The sequence below is a fragment of the Rhinolophus sinicus genome, linkage group LG01 (assembly GCF_036562045.2).
Source record: "Rhinolophus sinicus isolate RSC01 linkage group LG01, ASM3656204v1, whole genome shotgun sequence".
Taxonomy (NCBI): Eukaryota; Metazoa; Chordata; class Mammalia; order Chiroptera; family Rhinolophidae; genus Rhinolophus; species Rhinolophus sinicus.
The window spans coordinates 162415644-162440703 of NC_133751.1; the positions used below are offsets into that span (position 1 = coordinate 162415644).

General features: G+C 36.9%; 1 protein-coding gene across 5 annotated transcripts; it reads left to right on the forward strand.

Moving 5' to 3' along the window:
- The first annotated feature begins 1156 nt into the window (after positions 1–1156).
- Positions 1157–25060, forward strand: PLEKHA3 (pleckstrin homology domain containing A3). 5 transcript variants are annotated; one of them, XM_074338688.1, is made up of 9 exons: positions 1157–1212; positions 2013–2065; positions 5238–5354; positions 10785–10940; positions 13062–13198; positions 14692–14881; positions 17436–17479; positions 18997–19112; positions 22222–25060. In XM_074338688.1, exons 1-8 carry the CDS (start codon positions 1172–1174, stop codon positions 19084–19086), a joined length of 828 nt encoding a protein of 275 aa, XP_074194789.1. In that variant the 5' UTR covers positions 1157–1171; the 3' UTR covers positions 19087–19112; positions 22222–25060. The 5 variants fall into 5 exon arrangements, with proteins under 5 accessions (XP_074194789.1, XP_074194787.1, XP_019594891.1 ...); XM_074338686.1 differs by having other exon boundaries at positions 14692–14856; XM_074338690.1 differs by lacking the exon at positions 1157–1212 and adding an exon at positions 1411–1822 and having other exon boundaries at positions 2013–2098; positions 14692–14856.

The following is a 25060-nucleotide window of genomic DNA, read 5'->3' on the forward strand; positions in this document are numbered from 1 at the left end:
TACTGTACCGTGCCACAGCAAGGATGCTCTGGACAGAGGGATGATTCCTGTTTTGGCAGGAGGGAGCAGGACAGCAGCTCTCAGGCTACTCAGAGCCCGGCACAATTTAAAACTTCTTGTTTATTTCTGGAATTTTCCATTTAATATTTTCAAATGTGGTTGCCCTCAGATAACTGAAAATGCGGAAAGTGGAGACCAAACTACTGAAAAACAAAGGGGAGACTACTATAATTAAGATAATTGGGCATTTTGTTCCAATCTCACAGCCAATACACAGTAGGGATTTGATTAAGTTCTGACACAAAGCCAGCTTTACCCCCTCAACATTTTAGAATGAAAAACTTCCAAACAAACAGAAAAATTGAATTTTTATTACCCCCTCATCATGGTCTTATACCCACCACTTGGATCATATCAACACTTAACATTTGATTTATTACATATCCATCTATCCTTGTCTCTAGCAATCCATCAATTTACCTTATTTCCAAGCAAATACCCAAAAGACTTCTTACACAAACCAGAAAGGCTGAAGGCCTGGGTTGAGTTCTGGAAGAGGAGGTGTTATTCTACCTTAGTGATGCTAAGAAAAGCCACAGCTCTGAGCTTGCTATATCTGCTTTGCTTAAAGCTTGCAAAATTCCATAAATCTGAAAATTGTCAACTCTGTAAGATGATTGTTTCCCAACAGGATTATTAAAAATCATAAAAGTTAGAGGAAAGCCCCCATTTTTAGAATAAAATAAACTCCAAAGTTTGGTTCCATGTTTTATATTCTAAATGCAGTTGTGACTATCTAAGGTTGTTAGCCGGATGATTCCTTGGAGCCCCTAGCAATTCCTGGCCGGAGGATTTTCAGTGGCACACTGCCTTCCTAAGAGATAATTTATTGGATCCCTGAATGTGAGGAGGATACAAAGGAACACAAAGTCTTTTATTTTCTTGGGGTGGGGAGTGGGGGTGGAGTGAAACACCGGAAAGAACCTCAGGCTCCGTTATAGGAAAACCCAGGAGGCCTAAGTCACCGCCCCCCGGACAAGTGCGCCGGCAGATAGTGCTCGGGTGGGTCCAGGGGCTGTGCGCACAGCAGGGTCCCAGCCTGCCGGTTCTGGGCCGAGAGGCTTCGGCCCTGGGGGGACGGTCAATCCGGGTCTCAGCAGCTGGGGGGCGGATGGGGAGCCCCGGGGCCTCCAGTAGAGGGCCTGAGGGAAGGTGAGAGCTGCCCAGCGCCCAGGCCAGGAGGCTGAGGGTGCCCCGCGCCGGCACGCCCTCTTTCAGTCTCCAGCACCGCGGTGGGGCAGCAGGCCGCGCTGTCTCCTTCAGCCGCGCGGCCGGGGAGGGGTTTCCCGGGACAAGCCGGCCCCTTTCATCCAGGAAGTGAAAGCGACGTCGGGGTCAATGAAAACAAACGGGGAACCCGGGGGGGAAGGAAGGCAGGCGAGGAGGAGGGAACTCCGGGGCGCGGGAGCGAGCTGCGGGGCAGCGGAAACGCGAGCAGGAGGCCGGCCGCGGTTACACTTTTGTTGCCGCCGCCGCCGAGGCTCGCCGGGGAATGTCTGAGCCCGCGCCGCGTGGTCCTCGAGCTCCACGGGGCTGCCGCCGTTCCGGCCTCTAAGGGCCGCCACGTACCAACGGCGCGCGCGGGCTAAGGAAGACTTGGTGCCGGCTGGGGGCGCCCGGGGAGGGGCCCGGCGGGCCGGGCGGGGCTGCCCAGGCTCCGCGCTTACCCCATCACCGCGGCCCGCGCAGGCCAGGAGGATGCGCGGCGCCGGGCTCTGAAGCATGGAGGGGGTTCTGTACAAGTGGACCAACTATCTCACAGGTATGAGGGTTCGGATGCTTGTAGGGTTCGGGGGCAGCTAGGAGAGGGCTTGGGCGGGCGTCAGCGGGAAGTCTGCGGAGAAGGCAGGTCGGGCTCCGCCTCCCTCCGCTTGGCCTGCGGTGAGCCTCACAGCGAGCGAATCGGCTCTATTTGGTTCCTGGGCTTAATCTCTTTCTCTGTCCCTTTTTAGAGCCCGTCTGGCTTCTGCAAGGGGACAGTTCAAGACTGCGCACCTTCCTGAAGGTGGGAGGTGCACCTGACCACTTCTTTGCCCGTGTAATTAATACTTCTGTTTCCCTTTGTAGCTTCCCGAACAATTCCCACTCGACAAGAAATCTTTTTATTTCCTTAGTAGTGCAGTTTATTTTAACAGTTGTCTTGTTGAAGCTGTTCCTAGATAATATTCTCTTAGGGATTGGTTGTCATTGAGGTAGCCGCGTGCTTTGGAACTCAGGTGTGTGAGAAACGGTGGAAGAAAGTGCAATGCACAGAAGTGGAGTAGGCAAGTCAGTTTCAACCATGAAGTGAATGGGTTGGAAGGAAGAACTCCACAGAGCTAGGTTTTTTGTAGAAATGAGACCAGCAGGGAAGGGCCCTTTTCCATGACACAAACAACCTGGTTTATTAAGAGTGTTAAATCTGAGTTCTAATCGCATCTCTGCCGTCAACCAACGGTAAGGACAAGTCACCTATTCTCTCAGGATCTCAATCTGATAAGACCAGCGTGATCAACTGGTTTATCCTGGAAGTGCCTTCCACTTCAGAATTCTATGATCTCCTTAGTACGTAATTGTAGGATACACTCACTCAACTTATGTACATCCGACCTTGTGCAAAATCTGCACATAAATACTTGGAGGCATGAGCACTGAGCTACAGTTGCCTCTGTGTTTTTTATTAGTTGCAATGCTAAAGCCAGATTTATAGCAGCAAATGCTTTGACATTTATGATGCACAGATGCTTTATTTTGTTCGCACTTCGATGGTAAACAATTTGTTTCTATAAATGATATGTTTTAACAGGTAATGTTTAAAAAAATTAGGGAATCTTTTTTAGTAAGCATTTTCATTTGGGCAATTGTGAGAACAGTTATACTGTTTAGTTGAGATATTGTATTAACTTTAAGACAGTAGTTTCTATGCTTTGAGATGCAAATGTTTATGAGCACAGTGTCTTGGGAGGTCTTTTTGAAGAAACCACTTATGCATAGCCCAGAGCAATGTGAGATTACTGAGATGAGTCATAATTTATTTCTGGATTGAAATACAGTCTTGGTGGCTTTCTTTCTCATCTCCTGTGGTACTGTGAGCACCAGCTGGGTGAATATTTAACCAAATGTGCTTAAGATTTTAGTCTTTGCAGAGCATTTAAGTTAACTGCTAGTATGCAATGTAGAAGCTTGATGAAGTCTTTTGTTTGGAAAAATTCCATTTTCAAAATTTAAATTTGACTCAGTGGCATGCTGATTATTAATTTTAGTTCATCTTAGGACAGAACGATGAGCAACTGTTCACACTAAGTGATCTTTAAGGAATCTTCCAGTTTGATGACAGTGTTCTTTGAGAATGTTTTGTAAAGAAGAAAGATTTTGTGCTTTTTAAAAAAAATTTAAAAGAAGAGGGAATACCTATGAGTTTTTCACAGATATGTGTTTTATAACTGTGAATCAATTAGAGATTGTTTTATTATTTCTTCAAAAAGGTGTGTAGAGATAATTAACAGTCTTAATTAATTAACCATGGTCACCTTTTTAGTTGCTACAAATTCTAAATGAATTATTTTGCTCAATATTTGTTTTAAAGAGAGATTGAATCACAGTAACGCAGGCTTCAAAAATCAAACGACCTGGAAGAGTGTGTTTTCACACACTGTTTATAATTTGTTTGCCAAGATGAATTAGTTTTTGGAAAGAATGTTTTCGTCGTTTCTGTATATGTTCAATACAATATAATCTCATGGATAGACTGCATATCTATACTCTCATGGATAACATGTAGTATCTTACTTTTTTGGTATTTGGTCATTCATTCTATAAGTCACTTGAGAAATACATTTTTTTAGCACCTGTTATGTGCCATGCACCATTCTAGGTGTTAGGAATGCAGTGATGAATAAGAAAATGTTCATGTATTAAAATAACTTACCTTCAAATTTGCTAGGCCTCATTAGGGAATATAGTGTTTCGTAAAAAGAATTTTTCAAGCGTCTGAAACTTGTTTGTGGATATCCATCTCTCTGAACTGTATTATGACATTCATTCTCTTCTGGCATTTAATCTTTTTGTGATGACTCAGCATTGTCATTTCAAAAATGTTACAGGTAAAGTCTTTTGGATTGGTAAGTCCTGGGTCTGTGTCAGGATGTAAGAATGATTCCCTCATCTGTCACTGTCTTGGTACTATTTGGCCCTGGAAAAACGGAGTTGATTAATCATATAGCAGGCTGTGTCTAAAAAGATGAGGCCGAATTGTGATTTAATAATCACAGAAAGGACACAGACAGTCACAAAGCCTCCAGCATGGCCGCTGTGTTACTAATCAGTGAACTGTTGTAAATTAGTAGCGTACTCAATAAGATTTCAGGGAACACTGAGTTTGGCTTGCAAGAGCAGGAACTGAGCTCTGAGGAAAGCCATCTTCCTCATCCCCAGTTCTGCTGTAGAGACCAGTCTGTGACAGTTGCGCTCAGTCACTGAATAAATACTAATTAAGTGAATGATTGCAGTTTCTAGCACTTCTGTCTGTGCAGAGCTGTGCAGCAGCAGAGCAAGGAGAGACGGGTGGTCGGAAACCCATGCTCTCACCACAGGGTTTGCAGCTTCTGTGTAAGACTGGAACTCATTCAGTGCTCACTGTTGCAAGGGAGTTTGCTTAGGAAACATTTATAAGAGAGGGGAAGGTCCCATTGCAGAATTAGAGGGTTGGGTGGCACCAGAGAGGTCATCTTGTTCCATCCACTCACTTCAGAGACTGAGCTTTTTGATAGTTACTGAAATGAAAACATTTGCCCTAGGTTATCCAACTAAAGAATAGTAGTAGAGCTGGGGCTAGAATCCATGTCTTCTGTTGCATCATAACCCAACTCTGTTCCCTTTTAGAAAAAGGGGGCAGTTATGTTGTATCTTATGTAGGGCTGTTACTGAGGGTGGGTCTTACGGGTTGTTAATGAGAATGTTGTCAGCCAGAATAAAGGTACTACTCCCCATATTTATGCTGGTCTAGAGATATCCCCAGAAATCTCTCCTGACAAAGTAGAGATGGATGTAAAAACATTTTGGGTAAGGCTTGGTAATTAAAAAATTGTCAGAATGTTATTTTAGACCCAAGAATAACATGGATGGTAAGTTTTGAGTTCAGTTTTCTATGTGATGAAAGTAATTTCTTATTAATCTTTTGTTGTTTATGATCTTTGTAGGTTGGCAGCCTCGATGGTTTGTTTTAGATAATGGAATCTTGTCCTACTATGATTCACAAGATGATGTTTGCAAAGGGAGCAAAGGAAGTATAAAGATGGCAGTTTGTGAAATTAAAGGTGAGTAAATATACGGAATTAGAGAAGTTTGAAGTTAGGTAAGTAAAAGTGTTCTTCAGCATACCCCAAAAAGAGGAAAAAAGCATTTCTAACCAAGTAAGGATCTTCTAATACCATTTATTTCCTTAGCACTCAGGAGTGTCACTTGCCATTGTTAAACACAGTTTTTGATATTTCTCTCTCTATAAATATACTCTGAGTTGAATTTCAAAGTATTAGTGCTAGTCTTCCAATTTGGACTTGAAAAGCGATATCTGTGAATACCACTTAAAAGTTCATGCTTAAGTATTCTCTTTCATTCTCATAGAAAAGTATTAGAAAGTTTGGGAGCTGAACTCTAAAGATGCTTTAGAGGTTTTTCATAAAGTATGAAGTCAGAGTCATAAACTGGTTCTTTGCTGAATTGGAGATAAGCTCTTCTGGGTGATAGAGATGTTTTCGTTCTTTTTGGATGGTCTTGAGAGTTTTGAGGAGTACTGGTCAGGAATATTGTAGGAAGCCCCGCTATTGGATTTTGTCTTATGTTTTTCCCATGATTTAGACTGGGGTTATGGGTCTCAGAGAGGAAGATCACAAAGGTAAACTGCCATTTTCATTACATCATATCAAGAATCCATAGATTCAACATGACATAGTTTCACTCAACTCTTGATGTTAACCTTGACCACGACTGGGCTGACGCAGTGTTTTGTCAGATTTCTAGATTGTAAAGTTACCCCCCTCCTCCCTTTCCATACTGTGCACTTTCTGAATGGTAGACATAAAGCAATAAGTCATGCTGTAATTTATATGAAGGAAGGTTTCATGGACCATTGATTCATTTGTATGCATGGTTGGGGTGTGTGGGGTGGAGGAAGGTAGGTAGGAGAGATCAGGCAAAATGATAATGAAAAGTACTGAATTCTTCAGGGAGAATTGAAGAAAAAATTAAAGCTCTAGAGTAGTGAATATTAAACTCCTAGAGGGAGTCATGGCTATATAAGATAAAGAAACTTCAGCCTGGTATATTGTTACTTGTATGTTCCCTGAGATACATGATTTAGTTGTTTTTATATTTTTTTTATTTTTATAAATCAGACAAGAAAAGCACATTCAAAGCATGAGTTTTAGTGTTTTATTTAAAAGTGATGGTTTTATCTTATTGGCTTCCCTAGATTTGATTCCAAATGACATTTGATGAAATCAGAAATCAAACTACATTCAATGTTCAAAGATTTGCAAACCTTGCGGATTTTAAAAGACTGTTAGTGACAGAATTCTAAGGCAATTCCAAACATTTTTAAGTCATGGAAGCATTTTTGTTACTGTTTTTTTTTTGTTTAAAGTAGTCATTTCATTAAAGAATAACACACTCATAGAAAAGGGCACAAATCTTAAGTATTCACTTTGAAAAATGTTTGCAAAGTGAACACGCTTGTATAACTACCACCCAGATCAAGAATTAGGATATTATCAGTATCCTACATGCTGGGATATTATGCCTCTTCGGCCACTAATCCCTCTGAAAGGTAACCATTAATCTGACTTTCATCACCACATATAAGTATTACCTGCTTTTGAACATTTTACAAATGGAATAAATCAGTATTTTCTTTTGTGTCTGGCTTCTTTCACTCAACAGTATGTTTATGAATTTCATCCATGTTCAGTCATTCTTGTAGTTTGTGTAGTATATGTAGTATGTTCATTGTGTGACTATCCCACGATTTGGATAGCCATTCTAGTATTAATGCATGTTTTTTCCCTCCATTTTGGTACAATAATAAATAAAGCTGCCATAAACATCCTTATATATTTGTTTTGTTATACATATACAGAGGGTGCCCAAAAAATGTATACACATTTTAAGAAAGGAAAAAACTGTATGAAAATTGTAATACTCAATATATACCGATAACAAAAGATGAATACAAGTCATGTATATACATTTTTTTGACACCCCCGGTATATGCATTTTTGTTCAATATATATGTAGAACTACAGTGGAATTGCTGAATCAGCTTTAACAGATATTAAAGAAGAAATTATTCTTGACACTGGTTAAAATAATAAGGCAAACTGTTAGGTATAGGCACTATTTTTTTTTTAAAGATTTTTTTGTATTGGGGAAGGGGTACAGGACTTTATTGGGGAACAGTGTGTACTTCCAGGACTTTTTCCCAAGTCAAGTTATTGTTCTTTCAATCTTAGGTGTGAAAGATGCAGTTCAGCTTCAAGTTGTCCTTTCAGTCTTAGTTGTGGAGGGCGCAGCTCAGCTCCAGGTCCAGTTGCCGTTTTCTAGTTGCAGGGGGGCAGCCCACCATCCCTTGCGGGAGTTGAACCGGCAACCTTGTGGTTGAGAGGACGCACTCCAACCAACTGAGCCATCCGGGAGCTCAGCGGCAGCTCAGCTCAAGGTGCCGCGTTCAATCTTAGTTGCAGAGGGTGCTGCCCACCATCCCTTGTGGGACTCGAGGAGTTGAACTGGCAACCTTGTGGTTGAGATCCCACTGGACCATGTGGGAATCGAACCGGCAACCTTCAGAGTTAGGAGCATGGAGCTCTAACCGCTTGCGGCTCAGGTATAGGCACTATTGCAGTGGGGTTCTGCAGTAGGGTAGAGAGATTGGGCTCAACTGTGACTATAACAAGGAAAAGTGAGAATTTATAGCCAAGGAAACAGAGAGGGAGAAATAGGTGGATGGAAAATTACTAAGAGTAAATTTCAGGGCTAAAGGGGGATTCTGGTCAAACTAACCTAGCAGGATTCTTAAAGGCAGGCCAGGGTGATCAGGTACTATAATACCTGGGGCATGGTAGGGAGGAGGAATTTGGTCAGATATCCAGCGCGATCACATATTGAGAGTGGGAGATTCTGACTAAACTGACTTGTCAGGATTTTTGCTAAAATTGGGCTCAGCAAGGACAGAGATGGAAGTCCAAGTTTAGGCCTAGTCAAGCAGAGGGCTCAGAGGAGCCTGACTGAAGTTTGATCAAGGAAAGAATTGTCACAGATAATATCAAACTGTTTACCTAAGTGGTTGTAGCGGTTTATTTTTCAACTAGCAGAGTATGACAGATACTTTGCATCCTTGCCAAAACTTGGTTCATTTAAGATTTTGAATATTTCTAGTGTATAGTGATATCTCATGGTGGTTTAAACGTGCATTTCTTTAATAACTAATGATTTTGAGGGTTTTTTCCCCAGATATTAATTAGCCATTTGGACATCTTCTTTTGAAGTCCCTTATCAATTTTTTAGCCTAATTTCTAAATTGGGCTAGCTTTCACATTGATTTGTAGGAGTTCTTGATACAGTCTGAATGATATTTTTGTATCGCAAAGGTATCCTCCCACCCTATATTTGCATTTTCATTCTGTTAATGGTATCTTTTGATGAACACAAGTTCTTAATTTCAGTGAAATCCAGTGTGTCGATTTTTTTTATTAGAACTTTTTGTATCCCACTTAAGAAATCTTCTGTTACCTTCTTGAATGTTAATTGCTTTACCCTTTATATTTAGGACTATATTAGGTCTGTGTTTGGCTTAAAATTTATTTTTATACATGGTTTCAGGGGTCAAGATTCATTTTTTTCCCCCACCTGGATATCCAGTTGACAGAGCAGCAATTAATTAAAAAGAATAACCTTTCACCCACACACTCACTGTAAGGACATCTTTGTCACAAAGCTATATGTGTGGGTCTTTTTCTAGACTGTCTTTTGTTATATGGGCCTGTTTTTCTATCTTTGTGCCAATATCACACAGTCTTAATTTCTTTAGTTTTATACTTTTTAGTATCAGATAGTCTAAGTCTTCTAACTTTGTTCTTTTTCAGGATTATCTTGGCTATTATTGGCCTTTTGCGTTTCCTTATACATTTTAGAATCTGCTTGTAAATTTCCACAAATATTTGCCAGAATTTTGTTTGGAATTGCATTGAATCTGTACATCAACTTGGGGAGGATTGTATTCTTGATAATATTGAATCTTCTGATCCATTAGCGTGGTATATTCCTATATTCAATTAGGTCTTTAATTTCTCTCAGTAATGTTTTGCAGTTTTATGTGTAGGGGTCTTGTCCATTTTTCCTAGGAACTTGGTCTTTTGAAAGCATTGTTCTTAAGTTTGTTGCCTTCTCAGGTGATTACTTTGGAGGTGACAGCTCATGCTGATCCATAAATTATGGTATGTTTAAAAATGAGTCATTGTATTTTAGTTCTGTCTTATAGAAACATCACTGGAAATTAGAGCATTGTTTTCTTTTAAGGTAGCTATTGGTGCTTTTACTAGTATTAGCAAGTAGCAAAAAAAAGTTACTCTTGGAGCTTTGGGATTTCAGTAGTTTTTATCTTAGCCTAGAAATCTTTTGCACCCATCGTTGGTCGTTTGTGCATTCATGAATATCATTACTTTTTTATACAACACAAGGCTCCATTTAGACCTGTCTCCTGATATCCTCAGTACATAATACTTTTTCATCTAGAACTTTTCTCGTGCAGTTTTACTGTTTCAGATTTAAACAAATCCTGCTGTCATCTAATCCCTCTTCTTGAGGCCTTTTTTATTTTCTGCGTTTTCTTAGCTTTCTCTCATTATAATTCCACATGAAGTCTCTGTACCAAAGAGTTCAACATTTAGGTGTTTTGATTATTTTTAGTATGTCAATTTGTTTTCTCTGTTACATTCCCACCTCTATTAGAGCAAAGACTCCTTTGTGCTCCTGCTTTTATTTCCCCTGCTTCCCCAACCTCACTGCTCTGAGTTGAGTAAAGCCTTATTGATTAATGACAATGTGACACAAATTTAGTCTTACAATAAAAATTTAGGACTGGCTCAGTGTAATTCCTGATTAGCTCTCTTTTGTCAGAGTATCAAGAGGTGGGGTGGTGTGTAGGAGAGGAGGAGGCGGATGGAGGGGAAGAGGAGAAGGTCTCCAAAATGCTCCTGCCTTACAGGTGATTTGATATGCGCATTAGTGGAGGACTATTTTCTAATGGAAGGTGGCTGTAGTTATCTATGACTGTTCTTTGTCTACATGCTAGGCACTGTCCTAGGCTTCAGAGATACCAAAGCACAGACTCTGCTTTTGAAGAAATCAGTGAAAACTGAGTGATACGTGTAATTATGCATGTTTATTTAAGGTGGAACGGTTAGCCCCAAGGGAGGGACTTCTTAGTTCTCACTTCTCAGTAGTTAATTTGTTACTGTTTTCTCTTTTACATGCCACCACCACTTTGGTAAGTCTGCCAGCCAGGGTAGATGTGAGAGTGGTGGTTTGGAAGGTGCCACTAGGTAGCCCCTTAGGGAGCAGCACTGCCTGCATCTTGAATCGTAGTTGGTTGTTTGAAGTGTCTGAAACATCTAGTACTATGTAAGAGTGCTGATTTCATTCTCCCTAACTTACTTAAGTCCGTGACTGTATTTCTCCTTTGTTTATCATCCTAGTCCATTCAGCAGACAACACAAGAATGGAATTAATCATTCCAGGAGAACAGCATTTCTACATGAAGGCTGTGAATGCAGCTGAAAGACAGAGGTGGCTGGTTGCTCTGGGGAGCTCCAAAGCCTGTTTGACTGATACTAGGACTAAAAAAGAAAAAGGTAATTGCAGATTTTTCCGGTGTGGTGAGAATGTTTTCTTAAATATAAATGTACATTGTCATGTTCACTTACAGTAATCTATCCCAAAGAAATAATCAGAAATATAGAAAAAGGTTTACGTACATAGATGTTCATCATAGTGAAAAAAGATTGTAAACAATGCAAAAGTTTAAATTTAGGGGAATGGTTCAGTAAAAGATTTAGTGCTTATTATGTAGCCAGTAAAATGTTTACATGGAATTTTAATGATGTGAGAAAATTCCCAAGGTTAAATAATTGAAAAAGCAAGACTCAAAATTATGTATGTATTCATTGGATAGCTTAGGAAAGAGATACAAGAATTGATCAAGCTGTTACCTTTAGAAAGGGAATTTGTGGAGACTCACTTTTCACTGTATACCCTTTGACTGTACCTTTTGACTTTATTGTGTACATATATTGCCAGTTCAAAAGGACTAAATAAAAATCAAAAGCAAATAATTTATGGTATTAATTCAATTTTATGCAGATATAATGTGAAAATAACAGTATTTAGATCTTGGTAGTGAGATTGCAATTGATTTTTCTTTTCTATATATTTTTTTGATTTTCCAAAATTTTTTGTATACTTTTATACTGATACTACTTTTATAATTAAAAACAATAGAAATTATCTAAGTTAGTGAAAGCAATTAATTATGGGTATTGGAAAATGAAGGCTAAATGTTGAATTTGTAACAATTTTCAAATATATGAAAGTACGTCATGGATAGACTATGGCTAAGGGTAGGGTGAGAAGGAATGGATATTCATAGTAGCCGAAAGGTAGAAACAACCCAATGTCTATAGACAGATGAATGGATAAACATAGTACAGTATATAGGTACAATGGAATATTATTCAGCCTTAAGAAGGAAGGAAATTCTGACACATGCTAGAACATGGATGAATCTTGAAGATACAACGCTAATGAAATAAGCCAGTCACAAAAGGACAAAGATTATATGATGCCACTTAATATGGGGTACCTAAAGTAGTCAGACTCATAGAAACAGCAAGTACTGGCTTCCAGGGCCTAGGAGAGGGGAGAAGGAGGAGTTAGTGTTTAATGTGTACAAAGTTTGTGTTGGGGAAGATAAAAAAAGTTCTGGAAATGGACAGTAGTAATAATGGTTGTATGATAACATGAATGCACCTAATACCACCGAACTGTATACTTCAAAATGGTTAAAATGGTAATATATTTTACTATGGTTAAAAAGAAGGAATGGACTTAATTATGGGTAGAAATTAATTTTGGTTTTTGGTTAGATGGCCAGGTAGAGCTGCTTTGGTCCACGCTGACTAGGGTGGCTGTGTGGCTAGTACCACAGCCGTGCCACTCCCTCAGGGAAGATGGAGGAACACCAGGATCTGCTATGTATTTTTTTCTCCTCTTCCTCCTGCTTACACCTCTAGTGTAGAAGGTATTGGCAAGTGAGTTGCTGAGATCAAGGCTGGATGTTTAGTCTGTCTGGAGATCTTGAAGAAAAGAAAGTAAGCTGTTAATTAAAAAATTCTGAAAATGAAGCTATGAAAGGAACAGAAGAAAATAAATGAGTATTTATATGCAATAGTTTTAACTACATATAAATTAAAAACTTCTGTATGCCAAAATATACAATAAAGAAAACTGAAAGAACTGACATATCTTGAAATGTATTCACAGTGTGTAGGACAAATGAAAGATTGCTAAATTTAGTACATAAGAACTTTTATAAATTATCAATTTATATATTATTAAGAGAAAACTCAAACATCAGAACTGGAAAAATGTGTTAAGAGCAAAAAAAGTCCAATTCACAAAAGACGAAATATAAGTACTTTTCAAATGAAAAATGAGTAATGGAAATATCAGTGGTCATCACTCTGCCTGTGGAGATTAAGCTGTCCAAACTTCATGTCAGACGTATGACTGCCAATTTTTTTCTATTTATCTGAAGAGAAGGTGTTTGTTTTCTTAGGGCCCTTGTATCCTATTTCCAAGGTCTCACACCTCTTAAGCTATAGGTTTTATATAATTTTTAAAAATTATTCCATATGTTGTTTTGCCCCCAAAATATGAAAATGATCTAACTGAATGGTTATGTATGTTCCTTTCAGAAATAAATGAAACCAGTGAATCTCTAAAAACCAAAATGTCTGAACTTCGCCTCTACTGTGACCTCCTAATGCAGCAAGTTCATACGATCCAAGAATTTGTTCACCATGATGAGAATCATTCATCTCCCAGCATAGAGGTATAACAAAGATGATCCTTTTGTGTCTGGTTAGGCTTTACTGTACACTGGTGGGTGAGGTTCTTCCCATAAGATGACAGAGAAGCATTTTCAAAATGAGTTATTTTCAGCTATTCTGAGCTCTCCCAACTGTAGACTCTCTGGAAATCTGTTAAGTTCTTGTAGCACATTTCTCTAGGGAACAAAGGCCTATCTTTGCAGCCAGTTGTTAATTAGGTGGTTGGAGTAGGGAAGAAGCATTCCAGGATTTGTTTTCCAGGATGACTACTCAAATTCATTGGACAACAGCTATTCTCTTTCTTGTGTAATAAAGTTGTAGCTTAATTACTGAGAGGTGATAGCTTTATGAAATAAAAGTAGTATTCGCAGAACAGTGATGTAGGAATCAAAACTAAGATTTGTAGGACCTGGCTATGGATTAGGCTTACTCTTTCTGATAAAGTAGGACCAATGAGCCCTCTGCTGTCCAGCTGAAAGGCCAGCATGGTTCCCAGTCCCCTTTGCTGAACTTGGGAGAAGTAGGACAAGAAATCTTCCTACCTCTCCTGTAGCCTTCTCCTGTTGGGGAGGAATCTTGTGTGAGATAGGTCACGTTTGGTTGTAGGTACATTAAACCCTAAGGCCACATACTGTGTCACCACAAGCTCTCTGGAGGTAGGTGCCCTCACATTTGCTCCAGCAGCTCAGGAAGAGTATCAGGGACCCAGGCTTCTTCCACGTTTCCACTCTGCCATTCTTGCTGTGTTGGGTTTTTTTCCTCCTCATACCCAATGAGTCAAGGTGACGGCCAAAGCCACACACAAGCAGGAAGCAGTGGGGTAGCCAGGGTGGAGAGAGGCTACCTCAAGTTGCTGTCCTTAGCTTTTATCATGGAACAAAAATCCCAGAAACTTCCCAGCAGACTACTCATCATCTTTTTTGTCTGGGTCAATGGAAACTAGGACAAATGAGTACTTGATAAAGGGTCATGGAATAGCCATGACTGGCTTAAACCAGTCTGTATTCATTGCCCAAGGTCAGGGTGCTTTCCTGTCATTAAAAAAAAAATTAAAAAAAAATGGAGTTTTTATTCTACCAAGAAAGAAATGGGAGGCTGGGCCTGGGGTAGATGTGGATTGTGCCTGCCACTAAGTAACTCTACAGGTGTTTCACTGCTGTGATCACCTTTGGAATTCTGATAGTTAGAAAATTACCATTTAGGTTAGGTTTGTCAAAGATAAGTTTTGTACACAGTTTTGCAATATATTTGGTTTAAATGCAAAACTTATTTTTTTTTGGAATCTAATTTCATACATTGTTTACCTGAGAGACATAATTCTTATTCATGTGTTGCTTTAATTTTCTAAGGTAGTGTATTTTAAATAAATTTGAACATAACCTAGTAAGGGGTCCCGTCCGTTGGAGATAGTGTTTCACTACTTGATTATAAGGTGGTGCATGATTCCATATAGTTGTGTGTGAGTCTGTTCAATTCTTTGTGTGTAATTTTTCAGAACATGAATGAAGCCTCTTCTCTACTTAGTGCCACATGTAATACATTCATCACAACGCTTGAAGAATGTGTGAAGATAGCGAATGCCAAGTTTAAACCTGAGATGTTTCAGCTGTCTCATCCGGATCCCTTAGTTTCTCCTGTGTCACCTTCTCCTGTTCAAATGGTTGGAACAACTTGTTTTTCTTCCAGTAATATTGCATGTTTCTTTTTGTTGTTGTTTTGTTTTTATTTTTTAAGGGTGGCATATGGCAGTGGGAGGGAAATAGTCAACAGGTTGAATTTGTTTTGCATGTACTCATATTCTGTATTGGAGCCTCTCATCTGGTACACTCAGCATGTGTCAGGGTCCTGATACCCTCTCCTCAGAGGGACTGTGCCATTTACCTGTGTGCCAGGAAAATATAATCTTCTATGGGTGCCATGACACAAAAAAGGTGGGGGAGAACTGTTCTATTTGGTGAAAATGTCACAATGGGGTAATGTTTTACCCACAATGGGATAAAATAAGCAAATATTTACAGAAGTTGTAAGGGATTTGAAACAGCATGTTACAGAGGAAACAGTGTTTTGTAGTCCGCATGTGGATTTGAACCCTCCCTGTAGGCAAGTTTCTTAATCTCTGGACCTCATTTTTTCCCTATAAAATCAAGTCTTCTACCTCAGAGGGTCATTCAAAGGATCTGGCCTGTTTAATGTTAGGTGCTTAATGTTACTTTCTTACTTTCTGATCACTGAACAAGTATTGTTTTTTGCAGGGTGGGGGGGGGTGGGGGGAAGGGTAGCAGATTTGTTGTCCTTTTCAAGCTAATAAACTTACTCTAGCATTCTGTGTCGGGAACTGGGAGGTGAGATAAGGTTTGATGAGTCTACATTTTTTTCATCAAACTGTTTTCAGGAGCCCTTCCATAGAAGAAAGAATGCCACCTGGCTACTATTCTAAGCAGTTACTGAAAATGTATTTGTTAGAAGAAAGGGTACAGCTCATTCCTAGGTTCTCGTACCCACCCCAGCAAATTTAGTTTAAAATAATGTTTAGTAAACATTATTACCTAAATTTATATTTAGATTATTGTTTTTTAATCAGTGTATGGCGGACTGAGATAAATGTAGCATGAAAATGAGGTTTATGGCCAGATTAGTTTGGGAAGCGCTAGGTTAACGTAACCAGATTCTCTGCCATCTCTGTTATGCCTCTGTAATGCTAAAGTACATTATGACTCTCTGAGAAGGAGAGGTGGTGTGCAGTGTTTCTGAAATTTATTTGACTTTTAAACCCTTTTTATTTTTTAATAACATCTCACAGGACTGTGGTGTTCAATGTTGACGATGTTGCTCTTTAGAACAATTGTAGACATACTGTGAAATGTTAAATAGACATATAGCTGGGGGAAAGAAGATTTGTTGAGATGGATATATAATACTATGTTCCTGAGACTGATGTGCAAGGGTTACACTGTGTTTTTTTTCAAAGGTATACTTTATAGAGTCAAATACAGTAAAAAGACAAATCTGCCTTGTTTTTGCTTTGAACTTATGAGGAAAATGCCTTCTGTTACAAATGCTCTAGAGTCCAGAGAGGTCATATATGTGTTTTATGTATAAGAAACAATAATAACTGTCACTTTAAAACCTTTTCTCAGTATAAACATTATAGAAAATCCAATAACTTAATCTAAGAAATATTAGAGGCTGCTTATTTTTACTCGCTATGCCATTTTCCTTCGTACATAAAGCAAATTGTTGCTTATGGTAATTAGTTCTGGAGACAGATAACTTGGAAAGTAAGGTTAGACAGTCTTCATAGGAAAATCCTTTTTTAAAAACAAATAACATGAGTAAATGAAAAATAAAGCCGAAACACTTGAGAATTCCAAAATTAACCTGATCGTTATAATCATTTTATGTAGTTATTTTCATTGTATCCCACTTAAAATTAACTTGCATTCAATTATATTTCAAATCATCATAGAAGTTCAAACAACAGTAATTTTGATCCACAGATTGAGTGAAATTGTAGCGGGGATGTCCCTGAACTACAAATTGGCTGGATCATAACTGTTAATGTTTCAACTGGGGTTTCTCAGAGCATCTGGGAGCTCTTGTTACAAATGTGGAAAGCATTTACATAATACAAATGTTAGACTTACACTTGTAAGAATCTTGAACCCTGTATAGAAAAGCAACCATCCTTAGCCTTTAGTATGTACTTTTTCTGCTACCGTGTTAAATATTGATAATTTGTTTTACTTACTGGCTCTTTATATATTTTTGGTGAATTAGTTGGATCTTCCTAAATTATGTTTAATATTTGTCATATTTATTAATGTTCTTAATCAAATTTTACTTATATTTTAAATATATATTTTAGAAGTCTGTTTGAGGTGTAGGATTCTTCTTCTGAGTTCTTTAAAGACTTGAATTATTCATGCCATCTTCCATGAAAACCACACTTTAGAGCATCTGTGTAACAGTTACCTGAATAATGAATGGTAAAGAGAAGCTTTGCTACCAGACTCTATTCCTGCCCTGAGAGAGAGAGAGAGAGGTTTTCGATATGTTGTTGAGAAAGATTCCGATTAATGGTTATTAGGGAGAAAGCTTGACATTGTGCTAATGTTACTTGAGTCTAAAAAATAAATTTTTTGGCCAGCATTTTTTCTCTGAATAAAGATGATAATATTCTAAAACTGCTTTATTCTACTTGACATATGAATTGTGCTCATTTTCTTTTTAAATTTCTAGATGAAGCGTTCTGTCAGCCACCCTGGTTCTTGCAGTTCAGAGAGGTAAAATAACCTTTTATTTTGACCAAGTTTCTCAAAATTATATCTACCTTCTTTGGGCCTTTAACATAAATTGGTGTGGAATATAAACTCTGTAAGGGCAGAGTCTGTTTCTGATTTGCTTAGCATTTTTATCTCTTAGTGCTTAGTGTGGGGCCTGGCCCCAGTAGGTAGTCAATAAAGAAAAAAATGAGTGAATAAATTAACCAGCAAGGTAAGCACCTTGCACCCTATTGTACCTTTTTTAGATGTTTGAAATTATATCAAATGATGGTAAATAGAAATCTATTTTTGATGTATCATGGCTCCAAAGCTTAGGTTTGTTTTACTACAGCTTTTTATAGCATCATATATTCATACCGAGCTATTGTTTTATTAGAAGCTAAAGATCTCATTGAAAAAAGAGAAAAAAACAATTGATATTTTAAAGTATCATCAACAGAATTTACCTTCTGGATAGATCTTGCTATTATCTCAGGCTATTAAAGTATTATTGATATTGGTAGGTGATATTCTTTTAAGTTGCTATGGTTTTCTTATTTGGTACTTTGGAAAGTAATGAAATTATAGTGACATTAGTCTTTATTTCTCTACATTAAGAATAAATGCTAACTGAGCCCTTACTGTGTTGTCACCTTTTTTCTCTCTCTGATGATTATACAATCTTGGATTGAACTATCATGTGCTCAGAGTAGTCCAGTAATGTTATGTATCCAACCCTATCACTGAATGAAGAGTTCACCAGCTGAATTTTCCAGAAAAATAGAAGCGTGATCCCTTTGATAAAATTTTATTTTTATGATAAAAATTTTTCTGCTCTGTGTTTTATTCTTTCTGCCTTATTAAATACAGTATAATAAGAATTTTAAAATTTTGTTTTCTTCTTGATGAATCAAGGTTGTCATTAAGAACATTGATGTTGGATTTTCATACAATGGTAGCCAAGATGCTGTTGAGTGATGGTGATTAGTTTCTATGTTGAATTTTTTAGATTGGTTTTTCTAGTTTTCTGATTTTCTAGACTGATTTTTAAAACAGTTTTTGAAAACTATTTTTTCAAAAATAGTTTTGCCATCTTTATCTGTCTTGCTGCTCTCAGAAGTAGACCTTTAGCATATTTCCAAACTACCTGCCCATCCCCTTCACTCGGCTGTTTTCACAACTAGATATGTGCAGTTGTGAAATTGGTAACTTTTAGTTCTCAAACATTTGTTAACCATCTGATGTGTCTACTGTCTAGCTAGATCCTCCTCTATGAAAGAAATTGCTTCTTCTTTATTGCACCCTTTTTCCATTTAGTTTGGTTCAGAGGCCATAGTCTCCAGGTTACCAGCTAGGTTCTAAATGATTTGACATACTTGTGGCTTGACCTCTGAACAAGTAGAATATTACCAAAATATTTGGGCATAAAAATAACTCCTCTCTCAGTTAAAGAGAAGTAATTTAAAACTCCAAATAAGTTGAGGGCATTTTCATTTGTTTAAGGCCATACAATTTAATGTTTTTAATTTAATTTTCAGGAGCAGCCACTCTATGAAAGAACCAGTGTCTACACTTCACCGACTCTCCCAGCGACGCCGAAGAACCTACTCAGATACAGACTCTTGTAATGATATCCCTCTTGAAGACCCAGATAGTAAGTTAGAGGGGTCTGTCTCTCTCTTTGGCCTATTCAGCAAAATTGCTGAAATGAAGGATACTGACAAGTGAACACTGTACTTGATCCTTGGATTAATTCCTTAATTTGGAGCTAAGCAAACAGTACGTAATCAACAGAAGCTCATTTATCCTCTTACAAACACCTTGTTATTAATAAAGAAGTGCTGAATATCTCTTTGTAAATAGTGTATCTCAGGCATATATTTAATACCAAAATCTTTTACTCCCACTATATTTTAGTATTCACTTAATAATTTTCTACTCCCACTACATGTACATTTAAAAACATTTTAGAAGAAAAAATAAATTGTGGGTAGGGCAAGTTCTGAATTCTAAGAAAAAAATAAGAAACAAGAAAATGAAAAATAAAGGCAAGTTCTAGGTTCAAAGAAACAAAATCAGCATTGTTACTTAAATAATTTGGAATGGCCAAGGAAGATTATTTTTTCTGGTGGTGATAGTGAATTATAGTATCTAGTTAGACAGTTGAGACCATGATTTCCAGGGAACAGAAATATGGTCTTATTATTACAACTTTTGCTTTTCAAAGTCTTCACTATTGCCCGTGAAGCATGTGGGATAGAAATTACATACAGTTCTGAATTAAGTAACAGATTGTGTTCCAAGAGTTTATTTATAAGTCAGTTGTGTGGAACACAGATTTTATTTCCCTTATGGAAACAACATGACAAATGGTTAGATTCTTTTGGTTGCCTAGAGGATCGCAGCTAATTCATAGTATGACTAACGTGGGACAAAACAGTGGTGTTGGATTTCTAGTGTTTGAATATATTGAGAACATTGATTAAGATAGAGTTGTTTTGCTTACGAGATTACACAGCTTTATTTAGAGGAGAATGTAGAGTTCATGAAGATGATGGAGATTCTAAAAAGGACTGCTTGCCATTTTCAGATCTTTAGAAGTTGATGATATCTTTTTTTTATGCCCATTTTTGTTATAGAACCAATAACCTATTCATTGATAATAGAGCATTACTGTGTCCTCATTACCATTTTGAATTTAAGTTGGGACAATGGGTAAAGAAATGAAAGGAAAGGGGTGAGGATGGAAAGGGGAAGGGAGAAACAAACTTTACTGGGTCAATTTAGTAAAATTTGGAAGAGATGAGGAAAGAGAAAGAGGGTTAAAGAGATAGGTATGGGGGGAAACTGTTACCTGAGGCAGGTATTGTATACATTCTAATTTACCTTATTCTTTTGGCCTTTTACACATGACCCTTAATCCAGAGCTCAGGAAAGAGTTCTGTTTGCTGCCTTGTACTTGTCCTAGATGCCACTTCTTTTTTTCTTTAAGGGGAACATTTTTATTTTATTAGTTTCAGGTGTACAAAACAATGGAATAGTTAGACATTTACACTCCTCACAAAGTGATAACCTTCCTCCCCCAATCTATTACCCCTTTGACATCTTATATAGCTGTTACAATTCCATCGACTCTATTCCCTGTGCTGTACTCCGCATCCTGTGACTATATATACATATATATATATATATATATATGAAATTATAGTTGACATTCATTATTATTCAGCTTCAGGTGTACAGCGCAGTGATCAGGCATCTACACAGTCCATGAAATGGTCTCCCTAATAAGACAAGTGGCCATCTGGCCCCTTACAAAATCTTTACATTATTGATATTCTCCAAACTGTCTTTCATATTCTCCGTGGCAATCTTGTGACTGCTAATTTGTACTTCCTAATCTCTTTACCTTTCCCCCATCCCCACCCCCTCCCATATAGCAACCATCAGTTTTTTCTCTATATTTCTGAGACTATTTCTGTTTAGTTTGCTCATTTATTCTGTTCTTTAGATTACACATGTTAGTGAGATCACATGGTATTTGCCTTTTCCGTCTGATGTATTTCACTTAGCATGATGTTCTCTATATCCATAAGGGGAACATTTTCATTTGTGGTAGCTAAATTAATTTTTTTTAAACCTAGCCATTTTCCTTAGCTCTCTTCTGTTTTAGGCACTGTGGTCCTGAATTTTTGAAGACAGTTTTCACATTAGATCTAAGTGTAAAATGCCTTATTTCATTTTGTATTCCCCAATTTAGCTGTTAAGGCATGTAACAATTAGTCATACATACGTGCAGTCACACCCACACACTTACACACACATGCATACATATTTATATACATACAAATATCTTAATACTCTAGAACTTTTAAAATTGATAACTGTAGGCTAGGTCAGAATTTTTATCCTTAGATTACCTTCTGCTTATTCTCAAGTTTAGTGTCTCAGTTAGTTGACAAAGCCGAGACTGAATCAGTGCTCTTTCTTAGAAAGTACATGTTTTGCAATTGAAAATCTTAGTTGAAAGTCTTTATCCCAAAATATTCTTTTCCTTGACAGATACAGCTGCTCCAATTTTTTATTAACTAGACTTTAAAAATATATAATAATAGTAAATGTTCATGTTAAATTCAGATATATACCTGTGAAAGTGCAACTGCCTTGGAATAGGAGCATGCCAATGTATTTAGCTGTGTTCACTTGTTCCTACAGTGATAGTTTTGTGAGTTGCATTCCAGTTGGAAATATGGGATGTTTCAGTGTGAGGTACCTTGACAGCTTTGCTCAGAAAGTCTAGTGATGAAAAGAGCAAGACCTGAATTAGTCCTAGTCCCGTTACAAATTGTCTGATCTTGCATTAAGCATGTGACCTTTTTTGGGTCTTGGTTTCTTTGCATAGAAAGCAAGGAGGATACTAAATAGCATTAAAATGATGAGGCTGAAAGAGCAATAGGTAATTATGAAAGACTAAATTCAATTCAGCAAATATTTATTGACTCCCATTATGTGCCAACCATGGTTCTAGCAATGAACAAAATAATATTTCTACTTTAGGTAGTTTCATATTTTATCTCATAAACTGAAGTGTCTCCTTATGACTGCCAATAGTAGAAAAGTTAGTTTTCTTTCCTATCAACAAACAATCAAAAAATTAGCAGGAAGCTAAAGGAATTTCATGTCTCTGAATAGGAAACTTAAAATGTTCTTTCAACAGAGAATTGGAGTTAATATTGATAGGATGTTTAACCTTTTCTTAATAGGACCTGTTCACTGTTCAAGAAATACACTTAATGGAGATTTGGCATCAGCAACCATTCCTGAAGAAAGTAGATTTATGGCCAAAAAAAAATCTGAATTGGAAGATCCTCTTCCATCCTTCTCTTCCTGAGGAAACAGAAGTGTCCAACTTCCTCTAAGTATTGCTATGCAAAAGCTGCTGTAATTAAACTATGTTATAGGGAGTAGTTTTTCCCTTACGATTTCTCTGCACTTTATAAAATATTGTAAAACAAACAAACAAAAAACCCCCCACATACCTTTGAAGTGTATTTTATCTTTATATAGTTTATTTGCAAGAGTATTTTCCTAATAACTTCACAGTATGAATGTGCATCTTTTTTTCTTTTTAAACAAATGATGGTGTAACATTTTGACATCCATAAGAACAAATGTAGATATTTTTCTAAAAAACTGTGAGGGACTGATGGCTTATTCAGTGTGTATTGTAGCTTATAAACATGAAATCTTATAAACAAGGTTTCAGTTTGACAGAAGTGTGACATATGTAACTTGTGCCATGGACCAAATGGTCACTTTATCCCAGCTGAAAATGAGTTATGATAGCAGCTTGATGGTGACTGTACTGTATTCCTTTAAGCAAAAAGGAAACATTTGATATTCTAAATATTTTTAGCCCAAATACCATGACTTTGAGGATTTTTACAAACCAGACTATGCTGTCCTTCATATGTGAAGTTGACACTACTGATTTGTCAATACCAAATGTTGGGTTAAAGTATTTAATTTTTATTTATTTATTTTTCTGTTGAATCAAAAAATGACCTACCAAATTTAAGATGGGTATACATTGTTATTTACACTGTTCTAGAAAAGAGATTAATACTGTAGTGACCTTGCTCACTTCTACCAGAGAAATAAACGACTTTCAATGGAAGAGGATTTTAGTGACTTTTTTCCCCTAAAATAGACATTAAGCTGCTGTTGTAAGGTATTATTAATGTTTGCAGATCTTTAGAATATCTAGAGACATTTTTTATTTATGAGTATTTATACAAGAAAGGATTTCTGTTAAGGTGACTGCTTTATATCACTTGAGAATGGCATTATTTAATTAAAGAACAAATAGCATATTTTGGTAGTGCTTGTCCATACTTATTATCAGTGTTTGCCTTGTAAACTGTTTTTTTAAATTCACTTTGGCGTGACAGTTTTGTCCAAGGTCCTGGATGAGGAGCACTTTTAAACAAATTGGTTTGGTGTTTTTAAGTTAATCGTGTTTAATAAATACGTGGTTTTTGCATTCAAACTCAACATATAATACATTGTATTTTTTACATTTATTGGTATTCTCTCTAATCTTTATCAAGTGCTAATAGTATTCTTTATTGCTTGATTTTGTTTGTATATTCAGACCTCATAGTGAATACACAAATGAGGCATAGTTTTAGTTTTGTTGCCTATGCGCTTAGAATAGTGTAGCCTATTTCACTTTAATTTTCTCTTGTAAGTTTATGTGGGAATTTTTTTAAGAGTCGATATTGGTATTTACTAAAATAAATCTAATAATAAGCTTTGTCTCTTAAGTTTAAATTGGACATATACAATCTGTAATCATTAATATACATTTAGATAAACTGTATGCTACTTAAAGAAATTGTGATTTTTAAATAGCACACAGGTCATTAGACTATATTAAGTGGAATCTTTTTCATATGTTGTACTTCATATGTGTAATTTGAGAAAAAAGTTTGATAATGTAGTAAGTTGTCATATTGAGTGAGTAATCATATATTTTTTTATTTTTTTTTGTGGTAGTAAGAACTTGAATAAGTGATAAGACCATGAAGGTCAAGGTGCTACTGATAAGTTTTTCTGGAAGTTTTGGTTTTTTTTAACTGATAGGTTTATAATGAAAACACTATAACAAGGTTTTGAACTCATAGAAAATCTATTCTATTGCTTTATTCAAAAAGCTAAGTTCCTGAACAGTTTTCTATAAATATTTTTTAAAGCAAAATGAAATCATTTTTGGTTCATATCATTTTTCCCCTCTTGAAACAGGTGCTTTGAACAGGTCTGCTATATTCCTAAGTATGGAGCCACTTTTTTTCCCTTAGGAACAATGTATTTATGAAATCGTTTTTTTGAGGGGATATAAATGTATCTTGAATTACATCTAGGTTTTGAACTGTGAATGGGTCGCATGAAGCAACCTATAAAGCTTTGGGGAAACTTGCATTTTGAGGAACCCTTTCAAATGTGCTTGACTTTTATGAATTTTAAGAAAAAGATGAGCCAAATAAGAGCAATTATGTAAGGATTTTAGCTTGCTAGGATTTTTTATAATGTATAATTATTGGTTGTTTTGTTTTGTCTAGGCCATGGGATTATTGAGAAATTTGGAGACTTCTTGGTATATCAGTGATCATCTAAGCAAAACCAATGCTTGCTTTTCTTTCTCTGTTGTATGGGAATTGCAGACCTCTGTGATTAAAGTGACTTTGATGAGAATTCTTTTGTAAGTGGACCAAATTTGAACTTTGTTATATTACACTGAATTATTGCATTATCTTTAATCAGGACAAGTCCAGAAATGGATGCTGTTGCTTAAACTTAAATTCCAAGGCAGGAGATAAAGTATCTTCAGTTCTACAGTCACCATGAAAACTTTGACCCTGAATTGTAGTTTTTGCATTATTACATTTAATGTTTAGAAATTACCACAAGATCTCAGGAAACATATCCTTATAATATATTGATATTATACTATTGTTTCTTAGTATTAATCATTAATTATTATAAATCATCCATTTGAACTCGACCAGTTCTTTACATCTTTCATTAAATGAAGTAACTCTG